Source organism: Eschscholzia californica, unplaced genomic scaffold (genome assembly GCF_041429995.1).
Source record: "Eschscholzia californica isolate CP2 unplaced genomic scaffold, dmEscCali1.0.p SCAF_2, whole genome shotgun sequence".
NCBI classification, from domain to species: domain Eukaryota; kingdom Viridiplantae; phylum Streptophyta; class Magnoliopsida; order Ranunculales; family Papaveraceae; genus Eschscholzia; species Eschscholzia californica.
In genome coordinates, this window is record NW_028238309.1 from 32,411,159 (window position 1) to 32,434,081 (window position 22,923).

Genomic DNA, 22,923 nt, shown 5'->3' on the forward strand with positions numbered 1-22,923 from the left:
GATTATTCATTTGTCGTACTTGGAAACATAAACGTAAGCCCAGATATCCCAAGCGATAACCCGACATTCAAAATAAATAAGCCTTACTGACATAGGCCTATGGGGGAGCCCTAGTCGAAACTCGTTAAAACAGAAGCCTGGACAACCCAAGCAATAACCCGACAACCAAAATAAATAAGCCATTCTAAAGTAGGCCTAAAGGAGAGCCCTAGTCAAAACTCGTTAAAACATAAGCCCAGATAGCCCAAGCGATAACCCGACAACCAAAATAAATAAGCCCTGTTAATGCAGCCCTAAGGGGGAGCCATAGTCGAAACTCGTTAAAACGTAAGTTTGGATAGCCCAAGCATAACCCGACAACAACCAAAATAAATAAGCCATGCTAACGCATGCCTAAGGAAGAGCCCTAATCAAAACTCGTTAAAATGTAAGCCCGGATAGCGAAAGCAATACCCGACAACAAAAATAAATAAACCCTTCTAACATAGGCCTAAGGGGGAGCGATAGTCGAAATTCATTAAAAGTAAGCTTGGATAGCACAAGTGATGAACTGGCCACCAAAATAAATAAGCCTTGCTAACACATGCCTAAAAAGGAGTCCTAGTTGAAACTCAAATGAAGGAGAAGTCCTATTAGAAACTTAATAAAGACAAGATAAACCCTGCTCAACAGGCATCCAAAGGCAACACACCGTGAAAAAACAAAGTCTCGTCAACCGAGCAATACCAAGGCTCTGCATCGCAGGCTCCCAAAATCATTAAATATAGCTTGATAGCTACGACCATCTTACACAAAAATAAAAATACAGTCCCACTTCGCAGGCTTGAATCAAAGCCCTAGTAGCCCAAGCAATGGCTAAGCAATAATTACGAAAGAAGCCATGGTTAGGCAGGCAAATCTATGAAGTTTCACAGGTTATCTATAGTACTAACATCTTTTGGATTTTGCAGGAAATCTCAAAGGAGAAATCTGGTACCCTAGTTAGCTGGGGCGTATAAATAGTAAGCATAGGTCATGCATGGTTTAAACTAACCCATTAATATTTATTTCTCTAAGAACAATTATGCAGGTAAAATTGCGTAAGAAGATAAACCAGGAACAGAAGTTTCGGAAAATTATTACACCCACTATCAAAAGTCATCAATTTACACTATAGAGGATGAAGATAATTGTTATCATAATTGGGTTTAATGTGATCAATAACGAGTAATCAAACAGAAGCAATAGGAAATAAAGAACAATCAAGAACAGAACACAGAGCTTTACGTGGTTCGGTTGGTGAGACCTACTCCACGGCGACAACCGCGCGATGATTTCCACTATGATAAGCAAACAAGTTACGCAAGAGATTCGTGAGATTGTGCTACTGATATCTCCTAGGGTTTTAGTTTATATAGACAATAAAACCCTAATCCCACCGCATCACCGACTCTCTCTTTCTAAATCCGAATACACATGGATACGCTAACATTAATAACCGACACAAGCACTGCTCCGCATTCCAGCTCTGTCTCTGAGCCCAGCTCTGTCTCTGAGTCCCGCTCTGCCTCATAGCCCTGCTTCGCATACCAGCCCTCTCCCGGTAATCAGCTCCGCTAACGGGTCCAAAATTCTGCGGGTTGGCGGGTCGTAAACCGGGTTCGATATCAACCCATATTCAAGACACTTTCAAAAATAATGCTAAAAAAGGATGGACCAAAGTGACTGAACCCAACACCACCAAGGCCACAAGCCTGCGTATCCCTCTCGGACGAACAAGATACCCCATCACCTAAAAAATAACCCGTCTAGAATCAGCAGGACACCCCTTACGGATTGTAATAGGGGGGCAGAAGGGATGGACATTAAAGAAGAGTCTGAAGTTCTAAAAAACAATCAGCCCCAACCGTAGGACCCTTACAAAACCTTATCCTTCTACCTCTGCTTGGAGAGTATCAATAGTTAAGTCAGGACCTGAGAAAGTCAAAAATAATGTCATACCGATGTTGTGTAAGGGGAGGGTAAGACGAACAACGAGAGGAGTCATGTAAGGAGGAGCATTTTCGTCCTTCATGATTGAAAGAAGTCTATACAACCACTTTGAGAATTTGGAATGACCGGGCACCACAATTGAAAAAATATAATGGCAAGTCAAGAACTAGGGAGATCGTGTGGTAAAACGAATGAATGCAATTAAAACAGTTAAAATAAGGCAGAAGACCATCGATTAACAAAAAGTAAATGCGATGGATTTTATTTATCACAATAATATCTATAACAGAAGAAATTACAACTAAAGATAGCAGGACAAGCATTTCTGCTCAAGTCTATTACAGAAGAAATTGTAAGAGAGCTGAAGAAATTTTATCAAACCTCCTGTAACCTGGCCAGTGGAAAGGGAAAAAGAGCGGGGAATGAACCACTCAAGTAAAGTATGACGACCACTCTGAAGTATAGAGATTCCGAAGATTTGAAGGCTTCTCCCAAATCAATAAGATTTCAGAAGGGACTACTGGCAAGACTTCTTCAAGAGAACAACTCAGGCAATATGTTTCGTTAATGCCCGAATCACGTACCTCATGGACAAGAGACCCCAATTGGTATCCCAGGTCAACATCCTTATTATGCGAAACAATCCCCTTAAATATCACTATTGTGCGAAAAATGAAAGAACAAAGGACTTTAAGGCGAAAATCAGATAAAGGTCTCATCCTTAAATTCAAAGAAATCAGGATACTTGAAGAAAAATTCTAAGGAAAGAGAACAACTTAGGAAAAGTTGTCCATGAAGAAAAAAACACCACACACGGTATTTATAAAGGGAAGATGAAGAGAAAAATGCCTCGACATAAACGTTAAGGAATCAAAAGTGTGTCAAAAATTGACCAAGTAATAATGACACTACAAGAAATCGCGACGGAACTCTAACTCAGTCGGACATGACATTAAACTGGCAAGAAATGATTAGAGTCGTGCGCCAATAAAAGAAAAACACGCGTCCCACGCGAATAGAGAAGGTAACGTGATCAGTTTACCCCAAAGACGAATTCAGAAAGCGCGTGATCAGAAGATCAAGCGTCTAACATCAAAAGATCAAAGAGTAAAGGAATGAAATTCGTCGTTCGAAGCAAAGTTTTAATGATACACGAATGCAAATAGACACGCGGACGAGCTCGGTAAAGTCAAGCTCGGCAAAACAACCCTGCAATGCAGCCCTTAAAAAAGAGTTCTAAAATACGCACACTTTACAATCAGCGCTACCTAAATATTTAAGTCACACGGAGAACAGTCGGCCTTCACGCATAGCCCTGTCTCAAGTATACTCGAAACTTTAAAGACTTATTCAATTATCTATTTAAATTATTTATGGCATCATCATAATCCACATTTGGATCACATGCACGAGAGAAAGCCAAAGGAAAGACTTCTAATCTCTTCTCCTCAGCTTCTTTACTTTCGACCAAAGAGCGACGTGACTCGTGATGATACAAAAAATGGTCATCAGTTGACTATGGTCAATGAGTCAAGAGAAGGCCAAAAGCCCGTGGGGCAACCCACGTCAAGTCAGCAAGGGAGGTCGAATCTAAAGGAAGTCAGTCTCCCAAACCTGGAACTGAGGGGGTTGGCACAATTGTCCTAGGCGCCTAAGGCAAACCCTTTTCCATTGCCAATTGAACTTGTAACAGGCTAGATTCAGTCAAGATATAAGCACATGCTTATTCAAAATGAGTTAACAACTTTTGATAATCTTTCTCCATTTCTCTTCTTTCCTGAAAGATCTGATAGATAGATTGGGAGCCAAAACAATCAGTATCTAATATGTTCTACACAGAGAGAGGGTTTGAATCTTCTTTTCAACCTTCACATTACATTTTTACCCATTACCTTAACTCAAACCTAGAACTCTAGCCTCATATTCTGTGTGAAACATTGTCTTAGTGTTCTTAACAAAAAAAAATAAACTCAAATCCCAATTACCGAGGGAGGTAAACTCAATTACCAATTAGTATCAGGGGTAAACCCAAAAAGCCCTACTTCTCCACCATGTTTCTGCCTCAAGTAAATATAAGACTGGGACATTTCGGTCTCATTAGGCTGAACTAATCTGTTGTATTCTCACAACAATGAAATCTGGGTACGAAGAGACCAACAATTGCTATACATAGTTATTTTCGTATAATAATATAATCACAAATTGTTTTTCGGAAATCAAAAGGCAATGCCAGAAAGTGTACAGGATCTATGATCTTGTGTTAGAAGTAATAATATCAAAATAGTTGGACTTAGTTCTGCTTCTTCCCACCAGCCAAAATACGTGATATCTGAAGCCCTCTGCTGAAAGCTTGGTTGAAGAGCAATCTTGTCTGGAACTCGGATACAAACGGGAACCAGGCCAGAACTGCCACGGGTGCAAATATAATTAGTCCCATAATGTACTCATATCCTCTCGCTAGGGCTCTTATTGAACTCCACAAGCCTAGTGCCTTCATAACCGGCTTGCACGCTTGTGATATCTGCACAAACAAAAAAGAAAAATTTAAATTTATATATATATAATTCCGAATGAAGAGTGTTAAAACAAGAAAGCTCTAAAAGGAAGAACAGGTATGCAGTTTAGATTGAGTGACCTGCAAAAGTGCCCATCCTGTTGGCATGAAGGCCAGAAGGCTGGCGAATATGTCTCCTACAGTGAGATGAAGCAACGAAAACAAGACTCCAAGTGTTGCAATGGAACCCATGAATAGGAAAAGCTTTAGCAGTCTGAACATAAGCTGGAAATCAGCGCTGAATTTTTTCCTACCCATCGACACTATCTGTACAGGTATGGAAGTATATTAATATCCCACAGAATGAATGAATCGAAAATTAAGCATGAGAGGAAATTGAATTTCTCTGATGTACTGAGAAAACTGTCAGATTGGACATCTATCTCACCTTCAAGACAATCATAACAGCAACAATGACAAGCCAAGAGAGACCATAAACCTAAGAGAAAATTGCAACGTAAAATTAGTACGGGGAAAAAGCAACAATATGGTGGAAGAGTACGTAGTAATAAGATACTCACGACGATGCTTTTGTTATTATTGTCGACGTGTAGATGATATACAATTCCATACTGGAAGAGAAAGAAACGGAATGAGAGGATGATTTCCCAGATCCTTCCAGATAGGCCAGTGTATTGGAGGTGCTCCTGTTCCTCTTCCCACCATGACTCCCAACTCTTATTTGCTGGTACACCAATACCTCCTCGACTATGTATCCACTTTGACCAATCCTCCCAATCCTCGTATACTTTCTGCCACTCAAATCCCGATGGGTTGAAAAGGAATGGTGCAAATAACCAAGATATGACCAAGAACCAGATCGAGATTGTGTACAAAAGATAAGTTGAAGAGTCGGAAGTAGCAGAACCATATATTCTATAAGCAACTAGTAATATCATTAGCTCCAATCCTTTCACAAAATGACTCCTAGAATACATTCTATAATTTTCGGCAAATTTCTCGTGTCGAACCACAAACCCTCTTCCCGTAGCTCTGTATTTGGCTCCACCGTGCAAAACTGTACGTCCAAAATAATGGGTCTTCGTTCCAAGGGAAAACGTGAAGAAGACAGCTGCCAGTTGAAGTTGCATGATGATGATGTCACTCATAGCAGTTCTAAACCCTCTTTCAAGTCCAATTTCCATGACCATTGGCAAAGCCATCAACAGACCTATCTGAACAAGGGATTGTGATGCCATGGCTGCTTTCAGAGGATCATCTCCCTTGGCCCTTGCAAACTTCATAATTGAATCTTCTAAACCACTTAATGACAGGTAAAGTTTTCCGTACAAGAAAACATAAACTACAAGGACTACCATCTGCAAAAGGTAACATCACCAAAGAAAGAATATTACTAATATTTCCTACACCTTCTCTGTTTCTTGTTATTCTGTCCATCTTTTTGAGGCTCAAATGAAGTTACATTTGAAATACAAGACATGCTGAGAGCTTTTCAGGTGGAGCAAATATTTGACTCTCTCAGCTATGAAATTAACACCATAACTCTTAGTAAACTGTAATTCGACAATGCATGACCTTTATATGCATGAAGAATTCATGGTGAAACTCCAGATTGAGATACTGTTTTCTCATGAGCTTTCTAGTTCTGATATGTTTTATGAGAAACGAGTAAAACGGCAACTGTACAATTTGCTGTGGCTGAATATCAACTTCTATAATTCTTCTGAATCCAAATATTATCTACTATGTATATGTAAGTTTGGTAGAGTTTCTTACCATTGAGCTGACGTAGAATCCAACAGTAGTGAAATAACAGGAGAGCATACGGAACATGTCAAATCTATGACCCAGCCGATATATATCCCTACTGAGTATTTGTTCTCCATTACCGCAAGCAACTTTAGCTTCAAAGAGTGATATTTGATTGAAACCAACATCTCTTCCTTTCCCGACCTGGATGTATTCATGGTGAGTGACATTTCCGCGCCTTAAGGTAGAGTTAAAACCTAAGAAAGAAAAGGAAGAAAGAGTTTGAGTTGAACCTTTAAAGAAACGTTGGAACAACTGAACAAGGAACATCTAGGAAAGGTGTAGATAAACATATTACCAGCAAAAATGTCCTCACTCAAATTGATACCACAAGAAGCTTTGCTGATGCCCCCACGAGTAATGTGGAAAATTCTATCGAACACATCAGGATGACCGTAGTGGAATCGAACCCTATTAGCAAACGAGATACTCTGAGCATCAAAATATTGAATAATGTAACTCCTTAACCCACTCAGCTAGTAAAATCAAAGGTGATTTTATGTTAGTAATCTGAATCAAATATTCAGATGAATGTGTAACTTTTTGCTGAATACTTGCGTTAAAATGCTGACTGCCGAAGCAAACTATTATTGAGATTTTTATTCAGATTAAATTTGTTAACCAATTGAAGCTTAGGGACTGGAATAGATAAAGCGAGTAAGACATTAGTCAGTGAGTGGCAGTTTGTAATTTAAGTTTTCCCGCGTCAAAAGAAAATGAATAGGCTCATAGAGATAGTTTTGTCAAGCAAACTGTAATCTCAAAACGAAAGCAATTACAAGATATTTTGTTAGAACTGATGCAAATATTAGGGCAGCAACTAGGAGAACGTAACAAATAGAACTTACTTCAAGGGTCTTGCCAGGACCCTTTGACCAATAGTGACGAAACTGGTTTCCTGGTTCGACATAAACCAAGCCAAAGAAGAAACACTGTAGTTCACATGCAAAAAATTGCAGTTAGCATTGCCAGATGATAAAATGCGTGCAATAGAAAATTCTAACTCCTAACTAGTGAATAGCAAATTCTTATATGTATTTAGGCATACCTTCCAGTAAAGATGTGCTCACGGACACCCAAAATTGTAGGTGGACGCACTCCATGATCCTCGTTAAATTCTTCCAAAAGATTACGCATTTTAAAGGCTTCTTCCAAATAGTTATCCTATAACCAAGGGAAATTGAGTTACATAGCAGATGAGGGGGAAATCTCAAAGCACAATTAAGTAATTACTTACCTGGTTCATGTCAATGGTTTGAAGAGCTTCACCTCGAGTGAAAATTATAGCATGATTCTGATTTTCAGGCTTTCCTTCCCCTATCTTTGCTGGCCCTGGTAATTTTATCCGGTATATTTCCTTTCGGAGAAAACGATAGGAACACAAGTATTCTCGTTAGTAGGCGAATTTAGATGGATAAGTGGTGGTACGAAGAGGAGCACAGTCTAGATTAGAAAAGAATAGCTCGAAAATGAAGCGAGAAAAATTAAATGGTGGTAGATGAAAGTGGCGTATGTATGAGATTCAATATGAAGTCGTAAAGGAAGATTACCTGATCAAGATTATCTACACTTTTGATTAGAACAGAATAGTAGACCTTTTGTACTCTCCCACCTTCACTTTCTTCAACTTCATCAATATATGCTACACGAAGGGAAGGATTACTGTAGCAAAAGGATCAGAGATTAGCTTCCACCTTCCCGAATGAAATTATAACCCTAGCAATGAATTTTAAACATGTATAGAAAAGAAAGGCCCTTGAATTCTATCTAGGGAGATGGACATACTTAACCATCAAATTCAGAATATCTGTTGCACGACGATCTCCAGCTCGCTTCTGGTTTCCATAATTCTGACAGGTCGCAACATATGTAAACTTCATGTCAGCTACAGCTTCTAGTTGAGCATAAAGTGACCGCTGACTCTTCTTATCTTCATCTGTTGGAACCGTAACTGCCTTGTATCCTTCCGAAATTTCTGAAAAAATTCAAAAATAAATCATGAGATACTATTAGCCACATTCACTCGAACAAAACATATGACGTCTTTTGTTCATTTACCACTCTCAGAAGCCATGTCGAGAAACGCTTGAAGCTTCAAAGCCCTTCGGTAGTACATCATGCCTCTAACTGCAAAAACAACAAAACCCATAAGAATATATTCCATAAATACTATAAAGTCATTGAAAAATTCATTTCGTTTATTACCAGTTCTGGACAGGGTTTGCCCTCTTAGGGAGACCCAATGGCGAAGATGTAAGATGTTCTCTTCGTTTTCCCAAATCTCACTTTCTCTTTTACAATTGAGCCTCTCCATGAAGTTAGTCCACTCATCTAAAGAATCAAGTAAAGGAGGAGAAACCATTAACACATTACCATACTTTACCCTTTAGGAAATTAAAAGTAAAAATCAGTTTATTTGAATATGTTGCTCTCACCTGGGAAGATTTTTTTCAGGTAAAATACGATAGAGACACCATCCTCATTCTCCAGCTCGAGCTCACTCTTGGAATAAACTGTCTCCTCACTATAGTAGGGGGTCATAACACTGGAAATAGAGCAGAAAATAAATAAGTACTTCAAACACTAGAGGAGCTAATCCAGCAAGCTCGCTTCAGATCTTTCCATATTACAAGATGCTTGGAAACAAAAAGATGATTGACAATACCAAAAAAAAAGTCTGTACAAGCAATTAAGCAAATGCGACTACATAAATAAGTCGATAGTGTGATACAGCGCTAACCTACAAGTATCTCTACAGGATAACAACTCAGGTCAAGTTTATTCCAGCATTAGAGCCAAATAATACCTGAATGAGAGCATTTTACGGACTCGGGGAGCACGTGGCATGTCCATAAATAAAGAGTTTGTAAAGAAAGCAATCCTTCTACGTGCTTCAAGGTTTGTTGGCACGTCAATAGCAGATTCTTTTACTGTCAATAGGAGATAGAGACGCTTTATCTGAAACAATATGATTGAAACTCCGTGATATACATAAGAATCAAAATTCCCAGAAGAAAGCGAATCTGAGCGGAAAATTACGTACCTGCTCTTCCCATTGTGCTGTAACTATAGGAGGGAATAGAATAGCCGGTTTCGGGTCAGTACCCGCAAAAAGTTGTCTTCTAGGTACTGAATCCTTGCTACCGTGGCCAAGTTCGACCAATTCACTGAAAAACAATTTGGACAGGACAGGAGCCAAAGTAAGCTTGAAACCTTTTACTGAAGTTTGAGGATTTTGGTTCAACTAAAAATACAAAAAAAGCACACTTCACAAACCGGATCTCATTAACCATCATATCACGAGTAACTACTTCTAACATATCCTGCAGCAGTAACACTACAGTATCTCGCTTAGATGGATCACCCTCTTTCTGAAACAAGGAAACCGAACTCGATGTTACGTTCTTTAAAAAATTATGGAAGATAAGAGCGTCTGAAGATATTACAAAAATGGATAGTATGTTTTAGAATTTAGATTACCCACCAAGATTCCCACAAGATCCACAAATTTGTTGCAAAGAATAGGTAGAGGATTCGTTCGGAAATTCGCAAGAAATGTATTCTTTGAAATGTTACCTTCAATTTCTTTAATGATAATATGTATTATCCTGTCAAATAGAAAACAGTAATAGATGTTAATACCAAAATGGTCAAGTAAACAACAAACAGTAGGAGCCTAAACTATCTAATGTGAGTATAGGGCATGCAGCATTAAACCAGAATCCTAAGTTGTTTCTAGTTGAAGTAAACAGTATGGTATGTTAGACACTAAGAAATAAAACAACCTTTTTTCATTTTCCCCAACAACCAAAACGTTCAGGATGAGTTTAAATGACTCGTAGCATTCAATGACAGCACATTTCAAATATTCATCAGCACATATACGCTTCCATAGATCAGAGTCCTTAGACCGGAATTGGGCTGCCATATCCAATGCTATTGGGATCTGCGACAAAAATTAAAAGTCACCAGAAAATATAGCCACCCTAAAAACATTAAAATAGAACGAAAAGTAAGAAACCCAACCTTGTTGGCAAGCAAGAATGGAGGCCACTGGATTAATTTCAGGCTTGGATCAGATATATAAGGAACTAGCAACAGATCCATTTCCCTGAATCAAAAGGCAAACTTAGTTTAATTCTTACACAGAACTGAAAGAGTGAAAGGTACACAAAATCATAAAGAGAACCAATTTCCCATGGTTAATCCTTGCCTATCACTTATGAGATCTTCTTCCCTGAAACTGCAGATAACTTCATTCCATAACTGAGCAAACTTTGCAGCTTCAGTTCTCCTGCTCGCTGATACCTGCCAAAAGAAGATGAAAATAAAATCAGAATACAAAATCTTCTGTATGCACAAGCATGCATTTTATATCAGAATTACTGAAACACAGGATACAACCTCCGCAAAGCTCTTTGACAAAGAAAAGCCCTTTTTCCGAGTCGTTTCAGAAGGTACCAAACATGTGTTGAAGGCTCCAGGTAAAGATTGAAAACGTGATCTTAACATGCCCAATGTCCTTATCTATGAGAAGGCAAAAGCAAAGGCAATAGATAATCATTAAGCTATAGTGTTACGAATGGAAAATTTTAAGCAGACTTTGCAATGAATAGGAGTCGATTATTCTAACAGAAAATTGCGATTCCTTCGAGCGGTGATCTATAATAACATATAGGTTCAGATGTTTCTAGCTGTAGAAAATAGTGAAAGAGGTAGGGAAGAAATATTCAGATGCTACTCTGCTCACAAACTATTATGGGTTTTGTAGTCCTTCATCTGTAGTCATAAATCGAGTCAAGAGGAAAAATAGTTGTGATGACCTAGGCCCTGAGAGAGTTATCCATACGGTTAATAAGCTGTTCTTTGTCACTCAAACATAACCTAGAAATATAATATCCTCGAAACATTAATGCAAGTAGAAAACATCAAGAATTGTAAGCATATCACACTTTCTTACCTCCCCTAGTCTATCAAATGCTCCAGACACACCACCAGAGATGGTCGAAAAGATGGCATACCAAATCTGAGTATCCATAAAATAAACCTGCACAAAACTTGCCACTTCATGAATCCATTGAAGTACAAAGGAAGAGAAAAAGTTCTTGAAAAGCAAAATTGAGCCAAAATCCGTACTGCGAAGATAGAATCAAAATTATCAAAGATGAAATGTAAATTATACCAAGACTACTGGAGCCCAGAGAGCAACAACGGCACCATAGTTGTGTGTAGCTGCATTGAAGAAAGAACATTTATCATCGAAATACAAAAGAATAAAAAAACAGAACATTTGTGAGAGTGGGTAAATAAATACCATAGGGAAAAAATTCATGCCAAGCATAATTCACACGACGAACGCTCATTATATCCTTTGTTGGCTTCACCAATGTCTTTATCTGATGAGAAAAGATGAATAAAAAATATCACACTAAAAGACAAGTAGGGAGAAAAGAAAAGTTGATGACCCAGTGGTAATTCAGCCAGTGTGTTCCGAGGAAAATAAGAATTGAAATCCTACAAGCAACATTACCTGGACATAATAACTGAATGCCAATTTGGAACATAGAAGCAACACCCAAAACAGAGTGTACCTATAAACGAAAAACAATTATAAAACGATGAAACAAAATCAACCAAAACATTATACAAATCCTTCTTGTCAGAGCACCAAAGTGTGAAAATGACTTTATTTGTATTTCGACTCACTTGATAAGAGCAAACTGACTTTCGTGCATCCCTCTTCCAACATAAATTCTTGGCTGCAGGAGAAGCCAAGTGCACTAGTCATCAACACTGATAGAGAAGTACAAGTAAAGCAAAAAAGAAGAAAAAAAAAAGAAGAAAAATTAACTGCGGACTTGCTTAATATTGTTCAGTTTTGCATGTGAACATTGTGCAAGACTAAATGGTGTCTAAAACTGATTTTCCAGACTACTGCAATTTGATGAGGATTTAACTGTGTCTATTAACCTAACAATTGTAGCAAGAGCAAGAAACACCGATGCTTAAGTATCTGTTGGGTTAGGCTAGCAACATTTGAGTTGTCACTTCATAGGTATCATCACTAGAAGGTACTACTAGACAATAAAGAAATTATTAGTCTCGAGTTTCAAATTTTTTAAGTCAAGGACTAAAAATTTGTAGAGCATAAAACATCTAATAGGGAATGAATCATCTGATATCAAAACTAGAAAAAAGAAAATGGAAGCCTATATAGATCAGCTGCGTGACAGTTATTTTGTTTACTTGACATGTATTAGTACCTTTCTACCATTAAAATCTGTGTATCTCTGTACATGGGAATTGATGAAAAAATAGATATCCAACAATGGAGCAAGGCATTAATCATGGTGATTAGAAAAAAAAAAACATGGGCGTGACCCTGTATGTACCTATTATTTTCTCGCCTTAGATATTTGGACTTTTATTTTTTTCACAAATTTTACTTTTTAACTCAGCGTCGTTACATTATACTTAAAAGATGATAACCTAGATCTGTGTTTTATACAAAGTACAATTGTACCTATATACTCAAGCAATGTCTAACAATGTTTTCTTTATTATGTGAGTGCCACACAAAATCCATATGATTGTTTTCGTACTTTACGCAACATTTTTAACCGAAATATCTCGTGTTCAAGCAGAGAAAGTTTATACCAACATCATAACAAAACGGAACCATTAGATGGATTAAGATGAATGGAATAGAACATAAAAGGCCAAAAGAACAATGAATACTAAAGTAAGGGACACACCTGCGACCACCACAAAAGGAACCTTACGATATGCCAGTCTGAGTTTTCAATCCACCTCCGTAGCATTGGGAAAATAAATAACATCGCTGCTAGTAAATTTGGAAGCAAATAAACAGCCACGGCCATGATATACAAAGGTGGTATTCCTCTTATTTGATGGAGCCACGTTAGCAAGTCCTTAATTTTGTCGGGAACAGACGACGAAGAATGGATGTAGCACAACGGAAGGATAACGGCCCATGCGAGACTAACTATGATCTTAAGAAGGTTTCGAAGCACATCAGTGAACTTCCATCGATGGTAGCCAGGAAAATTCAAGACAAGGTCCAAAATACCTACCAATAGGCAAAAAAAAAAAGAAAGGAAAACAAGAAAGAGATAAAGAAACAAGAAAATTTTAGAAGATAAACAAAGAATTTGTAGTGTCTCACTTTATACAAATAAATATGCAATGCTTCAAAAATATGATTAGATATGTAAAATATAAGAAAGGAAGCACAAAGGGGAAGGAAATAGGGCATCCACAGATCAGCAAGCCTCTGGTAAAATGGGCATCCAAAACAGTGATACTGCTAAGTAAAAAGAGGAATCACCATCCAGCAGCCAAATAACGGGATTTAGCTAAAATTTCTAATAAGAACTAACCCCAAAGACAAATTCCTCAACTGTGCTCCATTAGACAATTTTATTTCAAGTCATTGATAGAAGCTTATGTTGTTTTCATAATTAACGGAACAACTAAATGGGCTACAACGCTTTCTATTGTACAAGAAAACAATGAGGTTCCAACCTTTGCTGTCTATGTCAGCAATTGTAATGGTAAACTGGAACTAAGATGATCAGAAGCAAGTATCATAGTATCCAAGAGCTACAGTAATACGGACCGAATTCTAGGGGATCCCTGAAAGATAATGGAGTGTGATATGGGAACCATGAACTAGCACCACAGAGTGACAAGAGACTCATTTTCCTTCTCCTTTTACCTCTAGATTTCAGTCAATTAATATAGGCCTTCTCCTCGACAACTCTTCTAGAAACGCCGTTGAAGAAACATTTGAAATAATGATTACAAGATAGAAATAAAACAATGACTTTTCTACATTTAGGAATAGAAACACCTCAGTAACAATATTCTTACTTTGAAGGACTCGTAGAAAAGACGCTGTGATGAAAATACTTGAAACGTTATACAGGACATCCTTTCGAAATATATCCAGAGGTGAATCACCATACCAAGCAACAATCACCATAGCCTGCAGTGAGACATTTTAAGACACTTAGTCAATTTAGTTTCAAGTATTTATCTACCACCTAATTTCATCTCTACTTTATCTCTATATCTCAGGAAAGATGTTAGGAAAAAATATGGAACGTATTTTTCATGCTTTTAACTCCGTTTACATTTTCTCTCCCCTTTGCTACTAAAGGGAAAAATTAAATAAATAGCAACTTGGTTCTTGTCCCTACACGAACGTTTTATGATAGTACATTTGAATAGATTGAGTACCTGTAGTGCTAGCACGTAAAACGTCCACATACGATCAAAACTTCTAAAGATGTGCCAAAATGTTCTGGTTTCAACAAAATTAGATTTCCCAGTACTTTCAGATTTTCTTTGAGCAGCTCGTTTCCCCTGAATCAGCAGTTTCAAAGTGGTAAGCAGTTTATGTTATGTAAGAAGATGATTAAGTGATTTAAAGGAAGTTTACTTGGGTCATGTCTCGAGTTGATTTGAAGAAATCACCGTCATCTCGCATAGGCCAACCCAACGAAAAGCAATCAGATGACCTGAAAGATGTTGACACATTTAATGGTTAAAGCAATGAGGGATCAACAGTCTGTCCACTAAGATGTTAAGTTCTGTCTTATATTTAACACATCGGGTTTTTTACAGACCAGAAATATTCGTTTAGATCATCATAGTTGCACCAAGCTGAGTGAGAGGCTTTTCCATGTTTGCTTTTCTGAGCTTCCTGGATTATTAACATCAGCAGTTTGTTATAAGTAGAACGCGCGGCAGATATATACGATATAGATGATCTGATTTAGCAGAAGCCTACCTTCTCAATTACACGATAAAGTGGTGTGATAACCTTCCTCAAGAAAGCTTCATCATCACCACCATACGATGGTTTGATGTTTTCTCCAGTCACAATGCTGACATTTCCAGCTAATAGACCATGGAGTTCATAAGCCATCTGAGATAAAACAGAATCTTGCTCTAAGTCTAAGCACTTTGACATTTATTACGGAACCAGTGAAACAGAAACAGCTGAAGTATTATCGAAATTCTATTTTGTTGCTGCTTACATTATGAAAAATGTAGCATAAGCATTCTGGCATAAATCGAACATTAGATGCTTCACCCCAAATGAGAAGATAAAGACCCATATAGAGTATTTTTCTTTGTTGCACTTCTTGTTGGCCTTGAGGAAGCCTGCAAATATTAAAAATAATATATTCCAAACTTATAGCTTCCATAGCAAAACCATGATATAAATGAACATATACAACAAATTTGTAAAATAAACAATACATGTGATTCTACTACATCTCACCGCAAACTGTGCTTTCTTCCCAAGAATTTGCACCATGTCCTGTAGTTTTTGAAAAGCTTATACATTACCGCATCAACGGCTCGATCATCAAGCTTCACAAGGAAAAAACTAGAGTTTATTTATCAGAAGGAAAAACATTCCCTAGTTCTCATAAGGAAGATGCAGGATCATCCGTCCATAGAAAAGATAAAAAGTGAATATCCTTATGCACAATACTCAGAGCATCGTCCTTGGCATGCGTTAAATGCATGGATAAAGAGAAAATTATGCACCTTGTTGAGGGGCTCGGGCCTGGGTACAAGCCTTGTGTGAACATTCGCAAGCAATAAAATCAAATGTTCCCTTTGGTTCCTAACATTGTCTTTCTGTGAACACCAAACACAAAATCAAGGAAAAAAAGTCATTAATTCTTCAAAACCGTTTCTATTGTTTTCTTCGCTTAATTAGGTAGAACCCTTAATACCTGAAATCCAAACATAGCCCTTAACCAATCAAGAACGTCCAAGTCTCCTCCTTTCTGTCTATTATGCTCAAACGAAGAAGGCCAACTCAAGCCACGAGTGTTAGAAAGAGCACCTACAGCTGCCTTAACCTGGTAAGACAACATAAATGAAACAAAATAAGGAAGTGAACCTTTATCCATCCAAAATCTTGCAAAATTGTTATAGTAACAACAAGCAATCACTCAAAAAAATTGAACCACTGAGAAGAGTCCAACATTATACAAGATAAAATTTGAACTGCTATACAGGTTCCAATACATACTTCACTACTAGCACTAAGATATGGATCCATGAACTCATCAGATTTTTAGCACTGATTTAAAATATCAAAACATGTAGCCCGGACTGGTACCACTAGACCTAGATCTATGTTGTGGAAGGCGCACCTAGGCGTCTCTTGCTGAAGGGGGATCGTCTCATTTCGAGCTGAGTTCCCTTGTTTCTCCGCGTGTCAACTAGACGCGCATCACGCGCCTAGGTGATCGTCTTGTCTCGCCAAGGAAAACTCCAAGTCGACATGAGGTGACGAGGGGTCACAAAATTCAGGATCCAAGCCCAACTGCTAGTGGCCAAATTAAAGAGAAAAAAAAAATCAAATTTCCCTCTCCTCTTTGCCCTAATAGACCAACTCTTTATAGAAAAAAGAGAGAAAGAGAAGACTTCTTCATCTTCAAAACTCCAATAGTCATCACCTGGTCTTGTTTTAACTTCAAAGGTAGGAATAGACTTCGTTAGCTTCATCTACTTCTTCTTATTCTACTTCTTCTTATTCTACTTCTTCCTCTGTTTCTTTCTTATCTTCACCTCTTATTCCTCTGTTTTCTCTTCTTGTTATTACATTCACTTCTTATTCCTCTGTTTTTCCTTCTTCTAAAGTTCGACTTAATAGGGAGCACCTTGCTCTTCAGTCAAACAACACCTCACTCTCACTGTTTATATGTAACATTCAGAGTTGGTTTTGCACTCGTTTATGAATTAGAGATAATGAATCATGAATTACTATGATAGTATTCGAATTATGAATGTTTACTTGTTTGAATGTTGGATATTTAAATTAATTGAATGATGAGATGACTTCTGATGCAGCTTGATACTTGTGATATTAGAGATATACATTGTAACATGGATGACTTCTAGGCTGTAGCAGGTGCTGGAGTACAAAGAAATAGGCAGGAGCTGCCTTCTCCGAGGCGCTCGCCTCACGCCCAATTCAACAGAAACCCAGGCTATCGGACCCTAATTACATTGAGACTGCTGCTTGCGGCCTGGTGGGCCGTCATTAAACAACCATTTTCTTTATGAGCTCTAATTGAGGTGGAGATGGAAGTAGAGATTACATTCATCAAACATATAGGTTGCAGTTTAAATTAAATCATGCGTATTGAAGTATAACATTTACCTCCTCAAGCTGCATAATGGATTGTGATGCACCAGCTGCATCCAAGGGAAGAATGTTATATGGGGTATAGATTTCCTTCTTTTCTTGAACATCTTTAGCAGCAGCAATGATCTTCTCACAGTGAAACAGACCCAATTAGTTCAAAGCATTAGAATAAAAATGGTAATTCTAATTTCTAAGAAGAAGAAGAATAAGAGTAAAATGAGTAAACCTCAGGAGCAACTTCTTCAACTTTTTCAGTCTTATTAACTGCACAAAGTACTTCAAAAAGTACACCAGCTGTTTGATAGGCTTTCCCAAGTTGAACCCTAATATTTTACAAACTTTGGGAATTAAAAATTTTGTATCACACCAAAAAACAAATAAACTGAAAAGAGAGAGTTATTAGTTACCTATCTGCTTGCTCCCCTTTATCAAGAGCTCTAACATAATGCTCATAATACTGCTGATAGAAACTCTCAATCTCTCTTGCATCACTCTTCTTAACCCTAGAGGCCAAACTTGATGCATTGTCCTGTCCTCACCACATTAATCAAACATTCATATTACATAAAATTACCCACCACCATGATTGTTCAAATGGGAATCTTCTGCCTTGTGGATTAGAAAGGGCATTATTGTTTGCAACAAGAAACAGAAGAGAGAGAGAAGGGATTCTTGGACCCTTCTCTCTCTTGTGGCAGGACAAACTGTGAATTTCTTTCTCCTCTTACTTCTTCAATAACTGATTCTATTGGAGAATTAACAAGTATTGGGGGTTCAATTGAACTATACATTTTTTTAACAGCTACCAATGACCATCTGTACCGGGGCTTAGGATTAAGTTTTTTTTTTGTTGAAATGGCTTAGGATGAAGTTGCTATGAAAAATGTTATTCGGCTTGAAAATGTGTGGCCGATCACAGTTTGAAAATTGATACACCTGACTTCCATGAGTCATGGTTGAAGAGAGAAAAATGCCCTGACAAATGGACCGGTCATATTAGCTTTTTGGCTATGAGCGGCCCCTGTTTTGGCCCAAATAACATTTCTCTATCTTTATTTTTTTTTTATTTAACATTTCTCTATCTTTATTTTTTTTTAATTTTTGGAATTTGACTACGATGTCAGTAGTCATTGCAATGGTGTTGATAAATCAAAGATGTGATAAGCACGATAATGTTAAATTTAACAAGAACAAACCTAAAGTCTAACTACCTATAGCCTAAAGCCCAACTAAACTATTTTTACCCTAATAATCTCAAACTAAATGACCCAAGGATTCCACTTCTTTTAGAGATCGAACCTAGGATCTCCAAGAACTTTTGGAGTATATGTCAACACTTTAAACCACATGTTATCATCCTAATTGTGATTGTTCTAGACGTTGGAGGTAGGTGATCCATATTTGTGATCTTGAACTCGTTGTGCTCTCTTCAAGTAGGGAGCCAATAACATCCTAAATGCTTATTATACACATTATATCCTCCTAGTTGTGAATGTTCTCATGTAGGCCTAGGACAATTGATTTGAAGTATCACATAGAGTTGTAGGACAAATTGTAGAGTTTTATCTCCTGCTCGGGACAAGTTCTAAATTTTTGTCGTCTGAAATCACGAAAAACGAGTAATATCAATACCAATTCAGAAGTCTGAGCTTGCTCCACTCTGATGATATATGGTGGATTTTACAATTGAATATATTTCTTTGGCTTTAGGGTTTCCTTTTTCATGCTCATATGTTACACGGCACAATAAAATCTTTATGCTTCCTCTTTCACGAGCAACAAAATTACAGGTACATCACATTTTCTAATTGAATGACTCAAGTCGATAATAAGATCTTATCTTTATTAACATACCCGTTCTAATCGTTGGAGGAGAGTTGTCTTGAATTGCCGAACCCCTCTACCAGTAGAGCTTGGATCCAATCTATGAGCTTTCTCAAATGCATAGAATCGGCCTTCATTCGATTCCCGAAATCAAAGGAGAAACAACCAATATGAGTCATAATCGTGATTATAACAAACTCAATATTTATACATATTTACCTATGTTGTATGTCTAGATGTGATATCTAATAGTTTACATGACCACAAATTTGAATCAGGTAACAGGTCCATGATTTCTTGAATGAGAAACGTATAATAAATAAAATTAACCACAAAAATAAATAAAATAGTAATATTCATTCGTAATATTAGTATATGTATTATATTCTTCTTTTCTTTCGAAAAAGAAACTTTAACTCCATTCAGTAATCAATATCACTCAATAGATAAGTCTGAATGCATAAAGGAAGGTTAGAACTATTCCATTCTCCTTGGGTTCTTCACTTCTTTGGTTCACCACTAGTGCTGCAAGTTCATGAGCCGCTTTGTTGCAACAACGTGGACAATGGATAAACTGAATTGACTCGACAGTTGATTCTTGAGATCGGTTATCAACTAAAGAGTGAGACACCAAGGAGGGGGTGTGGTTGTATTAGTAATACTGTCGATGAGTTCTTTTGCATCACTTTCTATTATAATTTTACCATAGCCTCACTTTATGATATATGTATTAGATTAAGATTTTGGTTATCTCCATGCTAGAGCAAACTACTGTGTTTAGGTTGTATTTTATTTATTAAGAAAAAAGTTAGTCTCTAAGAGAAACGAAAATATATTGATTTGCCTAAAGAATTCCAAAGTTGCAACCAACACAACCTTGAGATTGGGTTTTCTTTTACTTAACTAAGAACATTAGTTAATTTTCAAGCAGACAGACTTTTAAGATCAAATTGCGTATATTTCTCAAGAGAGTTATCAGATTTGCAAGCTACAGAATGAAGATTGCTTTACGGATCAAAGATATTTCATGCAATTTCTCAGTTCTGTAATTTTGATTTATATTTTGTGTATTGTAGATTGTGTTTCAAGTTTATTGCATTTTCTTTTCAACAAAAAAAAGACATTAGTTAATTGGTGGAGATAAGTCAAGTCACAGAATAAAAAAACATCTATGTAAGAGGTGAGTTTACAAAAAAAAACAAAAAGAATTCACAGAAAACATCTTTCACTGATTTCCTTTCTGAATTTTGGCCATTAGAGGGGAGGGGGTTCGATTCATGCTTGCTTGGAATCACTAAAGGGTGAACTTTTTTTTAGTACCTTTTGTTCTAAGATATATATTTTCTATCTAGAGCAAAATATGACTTGATTAGTAAATATAGATAAGACTAAAGTGATGAGTCTGGATGAATAAAGTAGAGGTAGAAATAGATGAGCTATCAGGCCTCCTAGAATGACCCTAAGGGTCTTTATATGACCTTTCTAGCCAAAGATGTCTTAATTTGCGGTTATATTGCTCATCCAGATACATAATGCAGTGGGTATTATTCATGATGTATCAATGTCATTCAAATGTAATGACTATTCGAGTCCGATCTAAACAAAATCTGGGTGAATATATAAAAGGAGCAAAGTGTTCACCACTATGCGGTGCAGTGTTTGGGCACTCCCTCTTAAGTAAATAAGATCTTGGGATTGAGTCTCGATGTAAACAGTTTATCATCAAGATTTATCTTATGTATTTAGGCAATAAATAAAGGAGATGTATGAATAGATAGACTTTCATGCCCCCCTAAAATGGCCCTTTAGGTCTTTATATGGCCATTAGGATCTAAGATGACTTGGCAGTTATAGTGTGGGTTCAAATTCGTAACGTATTGTATATTATACATGTCATTCAAATGTAATGGCTCTTCAAGTCCAATTTCAAAAAATTCAAGTCCAATCTCAAAAAAGACAGTAAAAATTAATTAATATAAAAATGAATAACTAAACTAGCTTGCGTATGCAGTTGTTGCCTATACACATACAGGAAGCTGCATTGCCTCCAGAGCATCAACCACAAAATGTAGATCAGTAGACGGAGACAAAGCAATGGCCCTCAGAGAAACAGTCAAGTGGGCCATTGCTAAAAAGACAAAAAAGGTGTTTGAAACAGTCAAGTGGGCCATTGCTAAAAGACAAAGAAGGTGTTTTCTTTGGCGACTCAAGGAAATCCTACCTCACCTCAAGGGTCAATCAAATGATCACTCCCAAGGACACTGGACATCTATTTCTAGTTTGAAGAATATCAAATCATTGTGTGTTTCCTTTGTATTTGGTACTTTTAATTACATAAATAGATCCTCTGAGAAAGAGTCGGACAATTGGCTAAATGGTCTAGGAGACATAATATACTTCTAAGTATTTGTGTCAATCTGATCTCTTATCTAGCTGCAAAGATATCCACTGTAACGATACTTTGAATTAATCTAATGCAGTTTACTTTAAAATAAAATAAAATAATAGATATGCTTACAAAGATATGCAACTCGAGGGCGTTCTGATTCAACTTCAGTGGCAACACGGAGGATGGGAGCAATGCTGCCTAGAGATGAAGGAACAACCTCATTGTCAAAAACCTCCATGGAGAATGTGGTTGTTGCTGCACTTCTTGATGGCCTCCTTTGTAGCCCTTGTGGGCCTGACTCTGGGCCCGTTGACATTTCCTCCTTCCTCTACCTATCCCCTTGATTTTTACTACTATTACAGATCCTGCTCACCAAAAGTGATGATAAATACTCCATTTGTTTAAAAATATGAGTACGTGGAAAACGAGTAACAGACAGAAAATGTAAAGACATGAAACCCTAAAACAACACAAATATCCAAGACCAAGAGATTGATTATATACATAAATATATAGCTTGATCTCTCATGCATCTACATTTCTAGTGATAGAAACTTACAATGAATTATTTTTGTCTTATGCCTTTCGAGCTCGTCTCCACCTGCGGATTGATGGGAAGAAATGATGTTCTCAATTAGATTTAAAATTAACCAACAAAGAAAGGAAATTTCTCTCTTAATATATTCATATAATATAGAGAGAGTGATTAGTTTGGAAAGGGATATATATATATACATCCAAAAAGGGTCGATCACCTTGCTTCTCTAGGCAAATCTGGTGAACAAAAATTATATCTAGATGGAAAGAGAAAGAGAGAGAGAGAGAGGGCTGGTACGTACCTCTCGAAGGAGAACGAGCTCTTCAGCTAATGGCAATAGAGAAAGGCAATAGATGAGGAGGAGGAAGAAAAAGAATAGAGAGAGAAAAAAAGAGAAAGATTAACGGATGAGAGAGAAAGAGGAATGAAGTGCGAAAATAAAGGAGGGAAGTTGGTTACTTGATTAGTTCTATTGCCTGTAATAACTATATTAATGAGGCATGGATTCAGTCTCTTTCTCTTTTGATGGGTAATGGCCCTAATGGGTATGACAAGGAAGGAGAGAGGCCATTTACAGGGTAGGGGGTTGAGAGGTTTGTGTATTTTCTATCATCATCGTACATGTTGAACAAATTTCCGTCCGTTTAGAAGGAAAGGAAGAGAGACTTTAAAATGGC

At 37.3% G+C, this 22,923-nt stretch overlaps 1 protein-coding gene across 1 annotated transcript; it reads right to left on the bottom strand.

Annotated features, from left to right (window-relative positions):
* Positions 1-4,091: 4,091 nt before the first annotated feature.
* Positions 4,092-22,923, bottom strand: LOC147557436 (callose synthase 5-like). The gene is made up of 44 exons (XM_086658292.1): positions 22,548-22,923; positions 22,268-22,309; positions 21,838-22,073; positions 19,350-19,450; positions 17,903-18,024; positions 17,722-17,818; positions 17,511-17,621; positions 16,072-16,200; positions 15,881-15,973; positions 15,609-15,700; positions 15,361-15,487; positions 15,111-15,248; positions 14,947-15,023; positions 14,760-14,838; positions 14,558-14,683; positions 14,189-14,303; positions 13,051-13,385; positions 12,002-12,054; positions 11,826-11,886; positions 11,610-11,691; positions 11,478-11,527; positions 11,256-11,342; positions 10,700-10,822; positions 10,509-10,603; positions 10,322-10,406; positions 10,081-10,241; positions 9,780-9,903; positions 9,572-9,666; positions 9,339-9,462; positions 9,102-9,253; positions 8,731-8,840; positions 8,501-8,626; positions 8,354-8,422; positions 8,081-8,270; positions 7,846-7,957; positions 7,533-7,652; positions 7,344-7,459; positions 7,144-7,227; positions 6,594-6,706; positions 6,263-6,492; positions 5,047-5,844; positions 4,914-4,964; positions 4,607-4,792; positions 4,092-4,492 (listed from the first exon to the last, which is right to left on the bottom strand). Exons 3-44 carry the CDS (start codon positions 22,022-22,024, stop codon positions 4,262-4,264), a joined length of 5,757 nt encoding a protein of 1,918 aa, XP_086514418.1. The 5' UTR covers positions 22,025-22,073; positions 22,268-22,309; positions 22,548-22,923; the 3' UTR covers positions 4,092-4,261.